This window comes from Heterocephalus glaber, unplaced genomic scaffold (assembly GCF_053883595.1).
Source record: "Heterocephalus glaber isolate CG9 unplaced genomic scaffold, H.glaber_assembly_v1.0 deba00000347, whole genome shotgun sequence".
Taxonomy (NCBI): domain Eukaryota; kingdom Metazoa; phylum Chordata; class Mammalia; order Rodentia; family Bathyergidae; genus Heterocephalus; species Heterocephalus glaber.
In genome coordinates, this window is record NW_028258143.1 from 3116508 (window position 1) to 3131834 (window position 15327).

At 34.0% G+C, this 15327-nt stretch overlaps 1 protein-coding gene across 22 annotated transcripts in view; it reads left to right on the forward strand.

Moving 5' to 3' along the window:
• Positions 1 to 15327, forward strand: part of Qtman (queuosine-tRNA mannosyltransferase) — a 462684-nt gene that overhangs the window by 195661 nt on the left and 251696 nt on the right. For 21 of the 22 annotated variants that reach the window (XR_015445963.1, XR_015445964.1, XR_015445957.1 and 18 more), the window contains 2 exons: positions 5780 to 5947; positions 9762 to 9935. The exons of the other annotated variant lie outside the window; for it this stretch is intronic. Coding sequence is in view for 16 of the 21 variants with exons in the window: in XM_087197546.1 (XP_087053672.1) it covers positions 5780 to 5947; positions 9762 to 9935 (342 nt within the window). In the remaining 5 variants the exon portion in view is untranslated. The remainder of the gene's footprint in view (positions 1 to 5779; positions 5948 to 9761; positions 9936 to 15327) is intronic. 22 annotated transcript variants of the gene reach the window in all.

A 15327-nucleotide genomic window follows, 5' to 3' on the forward strand; every position in this document is an offset into this window, starting at 1 on the left:
ACCCAAACCTATCAAACAACAAAAAACCTCCAAACTACAGTAAGATATACTTGTTACCAAATGAAAAGAATAAAGGTAAACACATCCAAAGGGAATAAATGTGTGTATTTTATGTCACTTTCTCACTTAAAATCCTTTAGTCTCTTTCTTTTGTTTTTAACATAAAACCCAAAATTAATTTCTTAGTTTTCCAAGATGCTCATGTACTTCTTCAACCCCATCTTCGGTCACTTTTTCATTGAACAACATGCTCTAGTTTTTCTAGTTCTCATTTAATTCTGAAACCTACAATTTTCTATTTGCTCCACTTTTGTTTTCTATTTCATGGCCATTATTTAGCCTAGTAACTTGCAAAAAAACCAGACAGTTAACATGTACTTGCTAGATTTCACCAAAATGTGAATAATTTATCTGTTTGAAGTATTTGTAGGTGATACTACCTATTTATGTTTTTGTACTTAAACATTTTCTGTAAGGCACATGTGTATTTTCTTAATTATCATGGATGAAGGAGTGTTGGATTAGGAAAAGCTAGTCCATCCAGAGGTGTGCCTTCTAGTACAGTAGCTAATAGCCACATATTCAATTTAAATTTAAACTTAGTTCAAATTAAATAAAAGATTACTTCCTCCACTGCGCTAGGTGCTTTAGAGTGCTTATTGCCATATGTGGCCAGTCATATTTGGCCAATACGATTATAGAGCATACCCATCATTATAGAAAATACTTCACCTCAGAAAGAAGAAGAACTAGGATCTTGGGGAGTATTGTCAAGGAACAGGAACCCAAAAGAAGGAAGAAAAGAGCAAAATCTTTGTTATAGAAGTTGAACAACATGAATCCATGTAGAGTTTAGCTTTTGAGTGAAGTAATCCAGCTGGAAAAATTTACTCTTGTCCAAGGCCTACTGAAGCCATGCAAGAAATCACTGAAGTATGACTAACACAAGCTAAACTAGTATCTGTTAAAATTGTGTACTCTATCCTGTTGGGAGATAAATGGTTTCAAGGGGGAGGGGGTCCTATTGAAAAGATTTCATGAGGCAAGAGTGAGACAACCGAGTTCATGAACGATAATCAGTAGATTGTATGGGCAGTAGTTGGAATATAAAATGTCTGTCCTCTTTTTCTTATTCCACTGCCTCTCCATGCCATTTATGATAGAAAAGTGTGTATCTTGATAATAATGTTAACAAAGCTACAGGACTTGGGTATATTTCAGCATTTCTTTTTTACATGTTATATAAATAAGGTAAAAAGCAAAAATTCAGGTTTATTTAAACAACAGAAAAGAGTAAAATCCATAATCTTGAATTTTATTGTGTTGTTTTGAATTCTTTAAGCCAATATGGCTCAAATTATACATACAGTGTTCACTGAAAACAATTAAAATATCTATATGGGTACCATCCCAAATACGTGGAATGATGTTAATGTGCTTACAGCATAGAGCCATTTTGGTTAGACAATTATAATAGCAACTTGTACTTTGGGTGAAATGGTAAGCTAATGATGTAGCTGTTAATTTGAATTTAGCAGACATTTTAAATATGGGTTTCTTTTACAGAGACAAAAGTTGCAATTTAAAGCTCTTTGGTGGTCTAAAAACAGCTTAATTCTGTAGTAGGATGGTAATAAGTACTAATCCAGCTTATACAGTGATTGTAGTATGTCATGTTTGTGAAAGATTGCCCAACTGCTTTCTCTGGGTTTTATGTTAATTTTAAAATATTAAACATAAAACCTTATAACATCTTCATGCCAAGATAAACTGTTCAATTTACCTTGTGCTCAAGCAGCAGCTGTCAGGAATTATCTTGTTCCTAGTGGTTTTTGCTATAACCTTGTGCCCTTCCTGCCAGAGTCACACAGTGGGATGATAAAGTGCACCTTGTTAGAATTTATTGCTTAAATAATACCTGAGGCAGGATGAACAATGGTAGCCTAGGGATTAACTGCTGATTGAGTGCTGCCATTCATTGTATAATTATCAACTTTAAAAAATTAATGGTAGGGAACAAAATAACACTTGCCTGTGGCTCATACCTGCTTTTTTTGTGTGTGTGGACATCATCACTTTTTTGGGGCATTGAATTAAAGATATGAGGAATTACTTACTGTCTAGTTCAACTACCATTTCATAAGTGAAAAAACAAAGAGAAATACTTTACTAATGATGGAGATAAATGCAGAGTGTTTCCAGGTTTGGTATTAAAGTACAATTAATTTTCTTAATTAAGGTGAAGTCTTGTGTGGGCAGTTTCAGATGGGTAGTATTATGAAATTATTGCTGTTTCTCTTCTGATGATGCTGCATTCTCTTATTTGGGAGGTATTCTTCAGAAGGCTCAACTTTCAGTTTGGATTCTTTAGTTATGGATCCGTTGAGAGGTTAGGTCAGGAGAGGGGACAGATAGTAAAAGTGGAGCAAAGGACTTGCCTTGGTTAAACATTTGCTACAGATGGTTCAACTTGAGGAAATCTTTATGTAGGAAATTAGCAGTTGGATTATGTCTAGAAGAACATATGTTTGATGAGTTTGTTGTTTAGGGAATGGAGAATATTTTTTCTTTCACTTATTATTTAATATATATTCCCTCAAAACTATAGTTTATAAATGCACATATATATAGTATTTAAACATTTACAATAAGACAATGAATTGCATCCAATTTACACAGATTATCAATTGCTAATTTTTTTGGATGCTTTTAAATTTCTATCTCTGTAAATATATACATACGAATATTTATTATTAGTAGTAGCATTTTTAGGGAACCATTTCAGACATTATTTGCGGACACCATGACACTTTCTTTATATGTAAATAACTTGACATGAATCTTCTAAGAATAAGGATATTCTCCTAAGTAACTGGAATAAAAGTGTTACACATGAGAAATTCAAGATCAGTAAAAATGTATTATCTAACATTCAGTCCATATTCACATTTCTCTTGTTGTCCTGATAATGTCCTTTGTAGCTATATTTTCCCATTCCAGTATTCAGTTGTATCAGTCAGTGCTTACTAGAGAAACATTTAATGCAAGATATACAAATATGTAAGCGTTTACAAGATTGGCGTACAGTGGCCGCCCACAGAGTCAGGTGTGGAAAAGTGCAGAAGGGCTCCCTGGCTAGAGATCTAAAGGATCTGGTCAAAGGGCTAAAGCTCACTGCAGTGTCCCCTGGGAGTCCATATCGCAAGGGAAAGGTCTCTACTGGAGGGTGAAAAGGCTGCACTGGAAGCCAAGAGATGACATCCAAGGTAAAGGTGAAGACTACAGTTCCTCTAAAGAAACAGAAGTGAGCCTTTCTTCTTCATTTCCCTTTTAATTCCATTTAGGAAAAGAAAAAACCCTAATGGTTGATGTTACTCAAACCCAGAGTGGGTCTTCTTCAACGAATCCCTTCAGCAACACTTAGAGCTAACTATGCTGATCCACTTTAGTTGGGCATTTCTTACTCAAGTTGACACAGTCAGTTAACATTTACAACAATCAAGGATTATACATTTAATTTTGTGTTGAGATCTCTCTACTTTCCTCTAATCTAGATTTTTTTCTTTTATGACATTAACATTTTTGGAAATTGCAACATAGTTATTTTGAAGAATATTTGTTGGATTATTTCCTCATGAGCAAATTCAGATCAGGCATTCTGAGGTGAAATACTACATTGATTATTTGTATCTTTCTCAGTGCGTCACATTTAAGGATACATGATTTTTTATTATTGGTGTACTATACTAAGTTTGCTCACTTGGTCAAGTCGGTATCTACCAGATTTCTTCATTACAGTTCTTGGAATGAATAAGCCACACTCATTGCATTTTTTCTTTGTAATGAATTCGTCATAAAGGGGCTATATTTAACACATATTTTTTCTTGGTGTGTGAAAAACATTCAGCTTGTTCAGGACTTCATTAAAACAGCTGTACTATAGCATGTGGGGGGAGGGGAGGGAGAATAGAAGGAAAAGGAGAATCACTCAATAATAGACGCACAAATTGTCATTCATTCACTTTTAAGGAATATTTATAAAAATTAGTATTTTTTTAAAAGTTAGTATTTTTTCCTCTGCTGAGGATCAGATTTGTAGGTAAACAAATATCTTCATATTTTCAGAATTTTTCCTTTTAAGTTCTAGAAAGTACTGTACTTAATGGTTGTGGTAGTGACAGGGATTATCTTTGGACAAAACAGAGCATTATCTGACCATAATTTTCCTGTTTGCTTTAGTTGAGTATAAAAAAAAAAAAAGGCGCCTCTCGAGATTTTTTAAAACTTTAAAGTAATAAACCATAAAATTAATATGTGGTTTAAAGAGGGATTACTGGCTTTTGGTCTTATGTGCTTCTTGTAGCCTATGAAGAAGGCACTTGAGTTCCTATTTATGATATATGCACTTAGTATGTAATCATTCTTCTTGTGTGAAAGGCTAGTGCTGCAGATCATATAAACACCTGAAGTTAGCCATTTGGCTTGTCAGCAAGGGAGAATTTATTGTAGTTGTAATCACGGTAATAACAATGATGATATTTTATATTTATTAAGTACAGAATAGAGCATTTGCAGTGTAAGGGGTCCACAACCAATTTGTATCTGTGGTATAATGTAAAGCACTTCACACTTAGAAGACCAATAGTCTCTGCTTTGTTAAAACTTTCTACCAGTGTGATTTCAGAAAGAACTCTTAACCCTCTTGAACCTCATTTTTTTGAATGAGAATTAAACCCAGAAGGGTCAAAGGATGCTACATGATGTTATAAAGGTGTCGTTCTATCAAAATTGTGCCATCTAAATGTCCTCTGCTGTTCAGGGACTGCACTTTGTCTTTCTTTTGTGTTCCTGTATGGTAGACAGCTGATTAGGGAAACATTTTTAGGTTCTCTCTCTCTATTATTACTCCTTTCTCTTTGATCCTCTAATACTTCATATATGTCTCTACTACAGACAATATTCATCCAGTGAAGTGCCTTGTTCATCTTTTCTGTTTGTCCTGGTTTCATTCTATCACAGAGTAGTCATTGAAGGAAATGTTTATGGAATGAGAGAGTAAATAAACACTTGCTTTTTATCACAGGGAGGTACGCTTTCAGCTTATTTTTTTCCCAAAGACAACGAATCAACCTTTCGTGAAATTTTTAATTGGTGCTCTATATCAGGGTTTTATAGATTGTATATCTAGTGCCTTTGCAGTTCAATAATGGAGAAGAAAAGATTTTTTAAAATACAAGTATTATAGGATATTTCAAATGAGGGTGGGTAAGAAAACATGCCAAGAGAAAAAGATCATGGTAGATAAGTCTGTTGCATAAATCAAAAGGGTTTATGTCACAACACGCACATGTGCCATTCCTGCTCCTGTATTGAATTTCAGTAGTTGGTTGCATAAAGAAAGCAAGTGTAATGAAACTAGCGAAGTATTCCCTAGTCAGCCTTATCTTTGTTCTGTTTGTCCTTCAGATAGTGCTTTTCTTGCTTTTTTCAATAAAATCCATCCAGGTTCTTTTTTTTTTTTTTTTTTTCCCAATCTCTTAGTAACTGAGCTGAGAAGACCAATGAGATTCAGGGCTTTTATAGTTCTTAGCAGTTGCTTTTTATGAGATCAAAACTTAGAATGTGAATGCTGCTACATGGTATTAAAGCTCAACTATTGATGTGTCCCTATAGATGATATGGTTTCCTTGGGTTGGGAAGAGGAAAGAAGAGGGAAGGGCAAACGATAACCCCGTCAAACATACGTAGGACAGTAAACTCTAATTTCTTTGTTTTCTAGGATTCTTTTTGCAAGCTCAGTGCTTAACCTGACCGAACTGGCTGCCCTTCGGCCTGACCTTGGGAAATTGAAAAAGATTCTGTACTTTCACGAAAACCAATTGGTGTATCCTGTCAAGAAATGTCAGGAGAGGGATTTTCAATATGGATATAACCAAATTCTTTCATGGTGGGTATAGATTGCATTGTTTTCTGTCCTTTCCCATCTTTTTCTTTGGAGGTGGTTAGCTTTTAAATCTGGAGCCCTACTGTATACTTATAAACACAATAAGGTTGCTGCCAAGATTTAAACATCCCTTCTATGATAGTAAGTACTTGTGATTCTGCAGCTTATATAGGATCATAGTTATACTCTTTGTTTAAAAAAAATATAAAACAGTCTGATTATACATTAGACTAATTAGCTTTTTTCATAACATTAAAAATAGAATCAAGAGGTTGGCAGGGTCCTTCACCCCTTGATTCCATGATTTATTGTTTAAGGCATGCTTTTAGAAGGGGCAGTTAGTCAATTTATAGTTATCAACCTCTTTCATTGTATTCAGCTCAAATTAAAATAGAAATTTGCAGAGAAATAAAAATTAATACAGAATAGAGCACCCTGTCTTTTTTGTTGTTTTTAAAAGAAAATGAATTTTTTGGTGTTCTTTTCTCCTCATCAAATCTTTGAAATGATACAGCCTTAAAATACCATGACATTTTAAAGGTGAGGATCTGTCTTTATTGTTGCTTCAACAAAGTCTATTTCCTGATACTTTGTTAATGAAAGAAGTTAATAACAACTCTGAAATGGCTTTGCTATTGGATCTTAGTCACATAAGTGCTCCAATCAAATGGAATCAGTTTGGCAGTGATTATATACATTTTACTAACCTTTATTAGCGGTTATTAGTCATTGGGATTGATAATATGTTTAAACAGATCCTCCTCTCTTGCAAGTCTGTTCTGTAGTTGAGTTGACATAGAAAAAAACAGCTATATGATAATAATTCTGTCTTTTGAGCATTCTGTAAATGTTTTCCTGCAATCATTTTTACAAGCTGCTTCAATTGCAAAGTAGCAGTGCTATCAAAATAGAATAGAACTAAAAAAAAAATAGAATAGAACTGCTTCATGTCAAATATCTCATAAAAAGCCACTGCTTTAAAATTTCATAATAAAATTAAAATATTTCATATTGAAACAGAGAAAGAAAATGTGTTTTAAAAAATAAAATCATTTTATGCTTTATCAATATGGAAACATTTGCAATGTTTTTATGATTTCTTGAATTAGCACCAGTTTTTTCTTTAGATAGTGTGTGTTTATTACCCTGGAGAAATCACTGGGAAAAAAATTAAAGTCTATTTTTCCTTTTTTGTGTGGTTTTAAAGTTAATGGAAATTACACCTCGTATCAGGCTGAAATGTACCAAAAAGAATATTTCTGTAAACTGTTTTGAATCTTTTAATTTGTGATAGATCAGATTTTGAAGAGTATAAGTAGTTGGGTTGCATGCCTTTTGAGGGCAGATATCTAAAAAAAATTGCTCACTACCCCCCTGCCTTTTATAAAAAAATTGTTTTTATTCATGGAGAAATAGACTATAAAAGCTTGCACATGATTTTTGTGTTTTCCGTCTCAAGAGGGTAAACCGATAGACATGCTTGGAGGGAAAGACGTGGCCTTCATCACCCTTCGGTTTATTAATGGGGAAAAAATGGTTCACAGTTGTCCAGAAGAAAAATCAGAGTGTCAGAAAAAGCAGTCCTGTTCTGATTCTCTTTGAAAAGTATGATTCCTGCTTCCTCAAATGTTTCTTTAGTTTTCTTGCTGACTTCTGCTTTTGTCGGCACTGTCAGATTTCTTTCTTGTCTGTGTGGCAGTTAAGGACGTTAAAGATGACTGACATAAGCGCTCACCTTAAACGGAGGTTTCACTAACCCTCTGACTTACGAGCACATGTCATAACTATATATTATGATCTTTGGGCCGCTATTACAATATGTGACATATGGTGAAAACAGACTAGCTGTAAAACATTCTTCAACTTTTGGTATATTGTTATACTGGCTTCTGTATTGCTTAGTGTTGTGTCAGCACTTCTGTGACATTCCTTTGTATTGTCCATGTTGTAATCATCCTCATCTCCTAGGTTTGCACCAGGTAGCAACTAAAAGAAAAATACTTGCATGCAAAAGTAACTTTGGAAAGGAGGCATGGGGGTGGCAAGTCAACATTTCTTTCATTGGTTTTTCATTTTACTGTGTATTAATAATAGTAAATCTATCTCAGTAAAAATATAAATAAATGTAAATTTAGCTTAGTAAATATGATGTAAACTAATCTGAGGATTTGGTATGATAGTTCTAATCTAGTCCATAAGCTATATTGATTTTATTGTTTTGCAGTCCTATAGAATTACATCTTTTCTCCTTTTTCCTCTTCCTCTTCCTCCTTCTCCCTTTCCCTCCCTTCCCCTCCCCTCTCTTCTTTTCTCATTTTCTTTTCTTTCTTTGTGAGATTGGAGATTGAACCCAGGGCTTTTGCCCTACTACATCTCCAGCCCTTTTTATTTTTTAAATTTACAAACAATTGTTTTGAGATAGGGTCTTCCTTTTTTTGAGATGGGCTCAAACTTGCCATTCCCCTACCTCAGCCTCCCTTGTATGTCTTCTTTTCAATGTTATTTATCTATTATATATTTTTTAGGATGGAATAAAACCAACTGTTTTGTATATTTAATCTTATGTTACCTGCTTGTGGAAGTATTTGTATGCATTTCACTAAGATACAAGGACATTGAATCATTGGTTAAATAAAACAAGGCATTTTCAGAAATCAGAATAGTGATTTATTAAATCAGTTTTTGATTCATAAAGAGAAAGCACTACATATTCAGGTTTTACTCAGTTCCTCTCAGTTACTGTTTTTGTTCCTTAGTGTCCAAGAAAATTTTATAGACAATCTGAAAACCGCTGACAAATTTATGTCACAAAAAAATTTTCCTTTTTTTTTGGTACTAAGGATGGAACCCAATACCTTCACACTGAGGTACATCCCCATTCTTTTTATTTTCTTAGTCTGAGACAGTGCTTCTCTAACTTGTGATCCTCCTTCCTCAGTCTCTTAGAATGCTGGGATTACATGCATTCACCACCATGCCTGGCTCTGCTTTCGTATTCTCATGTAACAATTTATTTTATTTTAAAAACATTAAAGAGAGGAACACAGTCTTTTTGTGAAAAGCAGTAGGCAATATCACATTTGCTTTGTTTAATTCTAAAGATCTATTGTATTACGGTCTTTTATGATTCATTCTTTTATGTAATGAACAGGATCGAATGGTATGGATTTCTGGATCCACTTCCACTAATTTTTTCTACTTTTCTGATTATCCTGAATGTAGTAGTGAAATAAGTTATTTGTAGGTATACCATCCTTCCTGTATAGTCTCAGAATTTTAAAAAATGTAACACAAGCTTTTTAAAGCAAAAGCTAAAGCAGGAAATAGATCTTAATCAAATAGTGTTGTATATATTATGGTCTAGTATGAAAATAGCTTCATATGAATTAGCTAATTAGAAGTATTATGAGCATCCTGTTCTCAGTAGTGTAGTGTAAAATGAAGTGCATCACTGTTAGAGAAACTTAATGTGGTTAGTTACCAAAAGAATTCTTGGTGTACTTAATATTATTGTTGATGTGGAAAGTTCCTGGCATTAAGGGGACATATGGTTTCGTCTGTCGTCTCATGTGATCGGACTAAGTCTTTCAATACTATTGCCTTTCCTCCTTGGTGGCACCAACACAGATTCTATGATAGAGTACTAATGAAACTAACTTTCCTATTAGAGACATTTTGATAGATACTGAGGGGAAATAGAATGTTCTTTTTAAGCCTAAGGTGCAGTGTAAACTCTGATTAATACAGACTTTATATGATAAAAATAACTTTGAATGAATCTAATCTCATCATTTGCATTTATCTTTTCCCTTTACAGCTTAGTGGCTGACGTGATTGTATTCAACTCAGTTTTTAATATGGAGTCATTTCTCACTTCTGTTGGAAAATTTATGAAGCTGATTCCTGATCACAGACCCAAGGATCTGGAAAGCATCATCAGACCCAAGTGCCAAGTTATTTACTTTCCCATCAGGTTTCCTGATGTGAGCAGGTCAGTGTCTTTGACTCTGTTCTCAATTTTGTGTCATAAATTACATCTTAAATATGTAGAAGTTGGTGTTCTTCTTGCCAATTGTAACTTTTCAGCATCAGCATGATTAATTAGAGAATTGAGTTCTATCTCACCATGCTGTGATTTACAAAGATTTTAAATACTCATGTGTCCAAACTATCACTGAGTGGTCAGTACAGATACTACATTCTTCCTTTCTTTACTCATATATATTTGTCCTCGTAGGCTACTTTGGTTTTCAACACTTAATGTTTTTTTGTTGTTGTTATTGTTACAGAAGTTATTGTCAAGCGTATTTCTCAACTTTTGCCCATTGGTTTATATGCATAATAGTAACTTTTCTAAATAAATCAATGTTAAATTTCATTGTTTGGATGCCTTTCTTCTACTTTTTCCTTTTTTATTTTTATTTATATTAATAAAGAGTTAAATTTTCCATATTGAGTTGCACATGCACTTAATAGCCATTTTTCTTTCTCAGTTACTAAGGACATTTTTTATTACCCTTGTTACTGGGCCCACCTTAAATTAGCAATGGATGATGTGGCTCAAAGGGAACATTTTGGAATTCTTTTTCACGTTTGATTAAATCCTGCAAAACTATTTTTACTACTACCAGGAATATTTCTCCCTTGTGAATAGAAAGTTTACTTCAGTGGGACTCACACAAAGTGGGATGCTGCTGTTTTGTAATTGAGTGTGTCCTTAAAAGGAGTTCAGGGACAGCTGTTTCTTCCACATCTCTCAAGTGAAGGCAGGAAATGATTTAATATCTATACATGCTGTGCAGGATGTCAGTGTTAGTTATTATATTCTAAACTTACTCAGTTCACCCAGATTTTGCTGTTGGGACAGTAGTTCTCATCTGTACCCACAATGTTGAATTATTTGAGTGTCTTACTAGTTAATATTTCATTGATGAAAAAATCTGCACCATACCAAATCAAGTTATTGAGGCAAAAAATTTAAGTAAGACCATTTTTTTTCTGCATTCCTTACTTTATGGATTGCAGAAAACAGAGGCAGAGAGAAGTAGAGACTGGCTTGCAGTCGCCTTATTATTGTCACAGACTGGATTAAGTCTAAACGAAGTTCTGTGACTTCTGATTGAAATTTCCATGTACTGTTAAAGCTTCCTGTCATTGTCGGTCATTTGCCAATAACATTTAATGATTTATTTGGTCTTTTGAAAACTATAAAGCTAAATGGAACTAGTATCACAATGTTCAACTGTGTGTGTGTGTGTGTGTGTGTGTGTGTGTGTGTGTGTGTGGTCGTGTGTGTGTGGTCATGTCTTCTTTTCATACCTGTGGAGGAAGAATGGCTCCAGGACTCTCCAGGGATACCAAAATCCGCATATGCCCAAGTCTTTATTTGTGTGACCTAAGTATATCCTCTTGCATGCTTTAAGTCATTTCTAGATTAGTTGTAGGATCCAATGCAATGTAAAGGCTATCCAATTTAGTTGTTATATAGTATTAATTAGGCAATAATAACAAGAAAAAAATTGTGCATGTTAAGTACAGATACATTTTTTCCTTCTCAAGTGTTTTTGATCTATACTTGATTGAATACATGAATGGAGAACTTTTTTGTAGACATAAGTTATTGTAGGTGTGATGAGAGATTTTTAATTTCTGAAAACTACAGTTTTTATACTTTAGATTTATCATGAGCTTTAACACAGTCATATATCTGAGTTTTTAAAAGATCAGCCTTATTTTTTGAAGTAAGTTCATAAATTTTTCACATACTCTATGAGAAAATGCATATCCTTAAGTGTTTATAATTCACCTTAATTATTATTGCTTGCAATTTCCAAATAAATGAAATATCCTAAATTTATTTGCATCTGATATTCTTCTTTAACATCTTATGTTTAATACACCTATGGCAATTGAATAGTTTATTAATTTGGACCATATTAGCATAAAAGAATCTACCTAAATAGAAGAAGGTTAAGAAATATAGTGGCCAAGAAAGCATTCATAAGCACAGTCTTAGCCCAAAGTGTTATTTGAGTTATTTTCTAATGGCAATTTGCTTTACAACCTGAACCCATATAGTGTAAGTAAGTGATTATTTGCATGAATGACAATAATTCTAATGTCTGCATTTTAAAAAGCATATTGTTTTGTTGAGGTGTTGAAAATATTTAGTAATTCCAAAGGCAAAGTAGCCAAAGTGATTAAAAAAACCTTTTGTTGAATGCTTGTATCTTTCACTCTGCATATATAATTTTGCTCATGGCAAAAATGAGTTTAAATAAAAACAAAATAAGATATAGTTAAGATATAGTTATCATATCATTAGTATAGTATGCTATATATAATATACTAAGTATTAACCAAAGAAGAGGAAAAAGCCATATTTCTAGGAAAATTAATGAGGATTTATAAAATTACTGTCTGGTAAAAGAGCATGACTATCACATAGACATTCAGTAATGTTGGACTAGTGGCATGTATATTACCTATTGCTCTCTTCACCATCCCTACCTTACTTCCGAATATTAGAAAAATAGTAGCAAGAGAAATTATTATCTTGAAAATATTTCCTTTTCTGTCTTAAACGTTTAGGGATGGGAAAGCTCTTAAATGCTGTGGTTGCACATACATATACTTAGCTTCCACTTATTAGCTCTGTGACTTGTGCCAGTGGAATGACCCTGGACCTAAATTCTTTAATGGTTTTGATTATATTTACCTTGTCACCTCATAGGGATGATGAAGTAATTAAATAAACTAATGCATGCCAGATGGCTAGGGATAATGGCTGGATATAATAGAACCCAATACAATATTATTAACTCCCCAACCCTCATTAATTTATAACCAAGCGCATTACTGCTACCTGAATATAAGAATTGTCCGCACTCCACCTCCCATCTTCCTGAAAGTGACTCATGAAAATAAAAAACTACTCTGCCAAAAAGTCAGTGTAATATAGAGAGGTTGTTTTATTTAGTTTCTTTATCATTCCTATTCAAACAATCCTTTGACCTCCTCCATTAATTGAGTCAACTTCTTACATTTATTCTTCCTATTCTCTTTCTTTATGCAACTTAACTTCTGTATTCCATCATTATATTTATGTTTTATGTCTTAGAATCTCAAATCTTTTTTGTCATTTACTTTGTGTTGGACTGGCAAAATCCCCAAACTGATTAAATCTATTTCTTTATTTACTTTCTGTATTCACTTACAAGATTAAAAATGACTAGAGAAAAAACATCCAACCATACTTATACTTGATAGTATGTTCTAAATTCCTACTCCTAAATTCAGACAGGGCCTTTGTATTATCTGTCAAGCATAGCATACATATTTCCCCTCTTTAGATAGTAAATCCTGCCTTCCTTTTTTAAACAAAAACCTCAAATACCAAGTTATTTGTGATCATCATCAGCTGAGCTTGAGAAAATAGGAACAATCAGAAGGGAATTTTTATACATTGACACCACTATATTTACTTCTGTTGCTATGGATGAATTGACCTTGCTTCTATCTGAGGAAGGCCTTATATCCACGTCTTTGCCAGAACTTCTTTTTGCATACTCAAGGACTCTTGTTCTAGTGATTCTTTCCATTATGTCTGCATCATTTGTTTTCCTCTTTTTGGAATCATTCCTATTTTCCTTTCTTTTGAATCATTCCTTTTAGCACACACACACAAAATCATTATTTTTTACATTTACTTGATTCCACTTGATTTACTTGAATCTCCTTCTCCCTTCTGCTACTGCTTCATTTCTAGGTTTTTCTTAGTAGTATAGCTTCTCAACAGAATTATCAATATTTACTGCTTCCAACTTTATTCCTTCTGTTCTTTCTTCACATCTTTTCATTAAGACTGTTTTTGTTAAGATCACTGGTGAGTTCTATGCTTCAAATCCTGTGATCACTTCTCAGTACTCATTTTCTCTAACATATTAGCGGCATTTCATACACTATCACATCTTCTTTAGATAGCTTCAAAGATAAACAATCTTCTGATTGTCATACAAGCTGCTGCTTGTCAGGCTCCTTTTCTGGTTCCTCGTCATCACCCTAACTTTTTAACAGTCGCCAATGACCCTTGAGGAGTTGATGGAGGAAAAGTCCATGATTGAAATGAGAAGAAAAGCTAAGAGTCAGTAGGTCAACAATGAGAAAGTTGTCCTGTGGAAGAAAGGGGAGAGAGTTTTAAGATGATCAGGAGTGAATGCAGAACACTGAGGTTAGGTAAGATGATTACTGAAAAAGTAACCTTGAATTCAATACTTAAAGTGTCAGTGGTACTCTTCGCTGAATTTTGTTAACTCATTTAAGAGTCTTAAGTTTTTTCTGATACTTAGAGAAATTTAGGATTCAGATCTACATGACGTATCTCTCAGTGTCTCTTTTTTCTTTGTCTCTGTCTCTCTCTGTCTCTATCTCTGTGTCTCTATCGCTCTCTGTGTCTTTCTCTGTTTCTGTCTCTCTCTTTCTGTCTGTCTCTGTCTTTGTCTCTGTCTGTGTCTCCCCTCAATCCTGTTAACACACAAACACCCTCCTTATTTTATGGATGAAGACACCAAGGTAGCACAGAGACGTTATGTGTCTTTCCACAATCATACAGCTAAATATAAGCAGAAGAAGAACTAGAACTCATATCTCAAAAACTCCATCCACTGCTCAGCCCACCAACTTACATTGTTAATGTAATTTCAGAGGTCTTGATTATCTGATTTTTTTCAGCTGACAGCAGATTAACAGCATCAAATTGGGGTGTGATAAAGGCAGGCTCACTGACAGCCTTAAAAAGTGACAGCTGACTGACAGCTTGACAACAGGGAGGAGAGAGATACATTATTTAAAAAAATATATACAGGAACTGAAAACACATAGCAGCCTGGAGCCATTCTATGGCAGGGCAGGCAACTCTGCACATAAAATAAGCCCTGCAGACATTTCTCCATGACTGTACAGCTTGTACATCAAAAACATGACTGTGATTTATTAAGAGCGATTAAATAGTAACCAGTAAATTTCATTTTAAGAATGTAGAGAAATGCATAATCTACTTTTGGTAGAAATTATAAGTTACAGAGAATGGAAGTAAATGCTACGCCTTACTGGTAAGATGTGCATGGACTATTTTCACCTTACGAAGATAATAAACATCTTGAATCCTTTCCTATGCAGTTGTAATATTCTTAAGCTACAGGTAACCAGAGAACATTTCACAAAGCTGTCTTTTAAGATACCCTGAATTACAGCCTTGCCATTGGCCAAATCTCCCTTTGCTGCTGAGTTGTAGACAGTGGCTCCTTTGGCATCAAACACTTTCAGGCCTGACAGATGATTGGTAGACAACAAAGCAATTTCTACAATATTATGACTAGAAGATA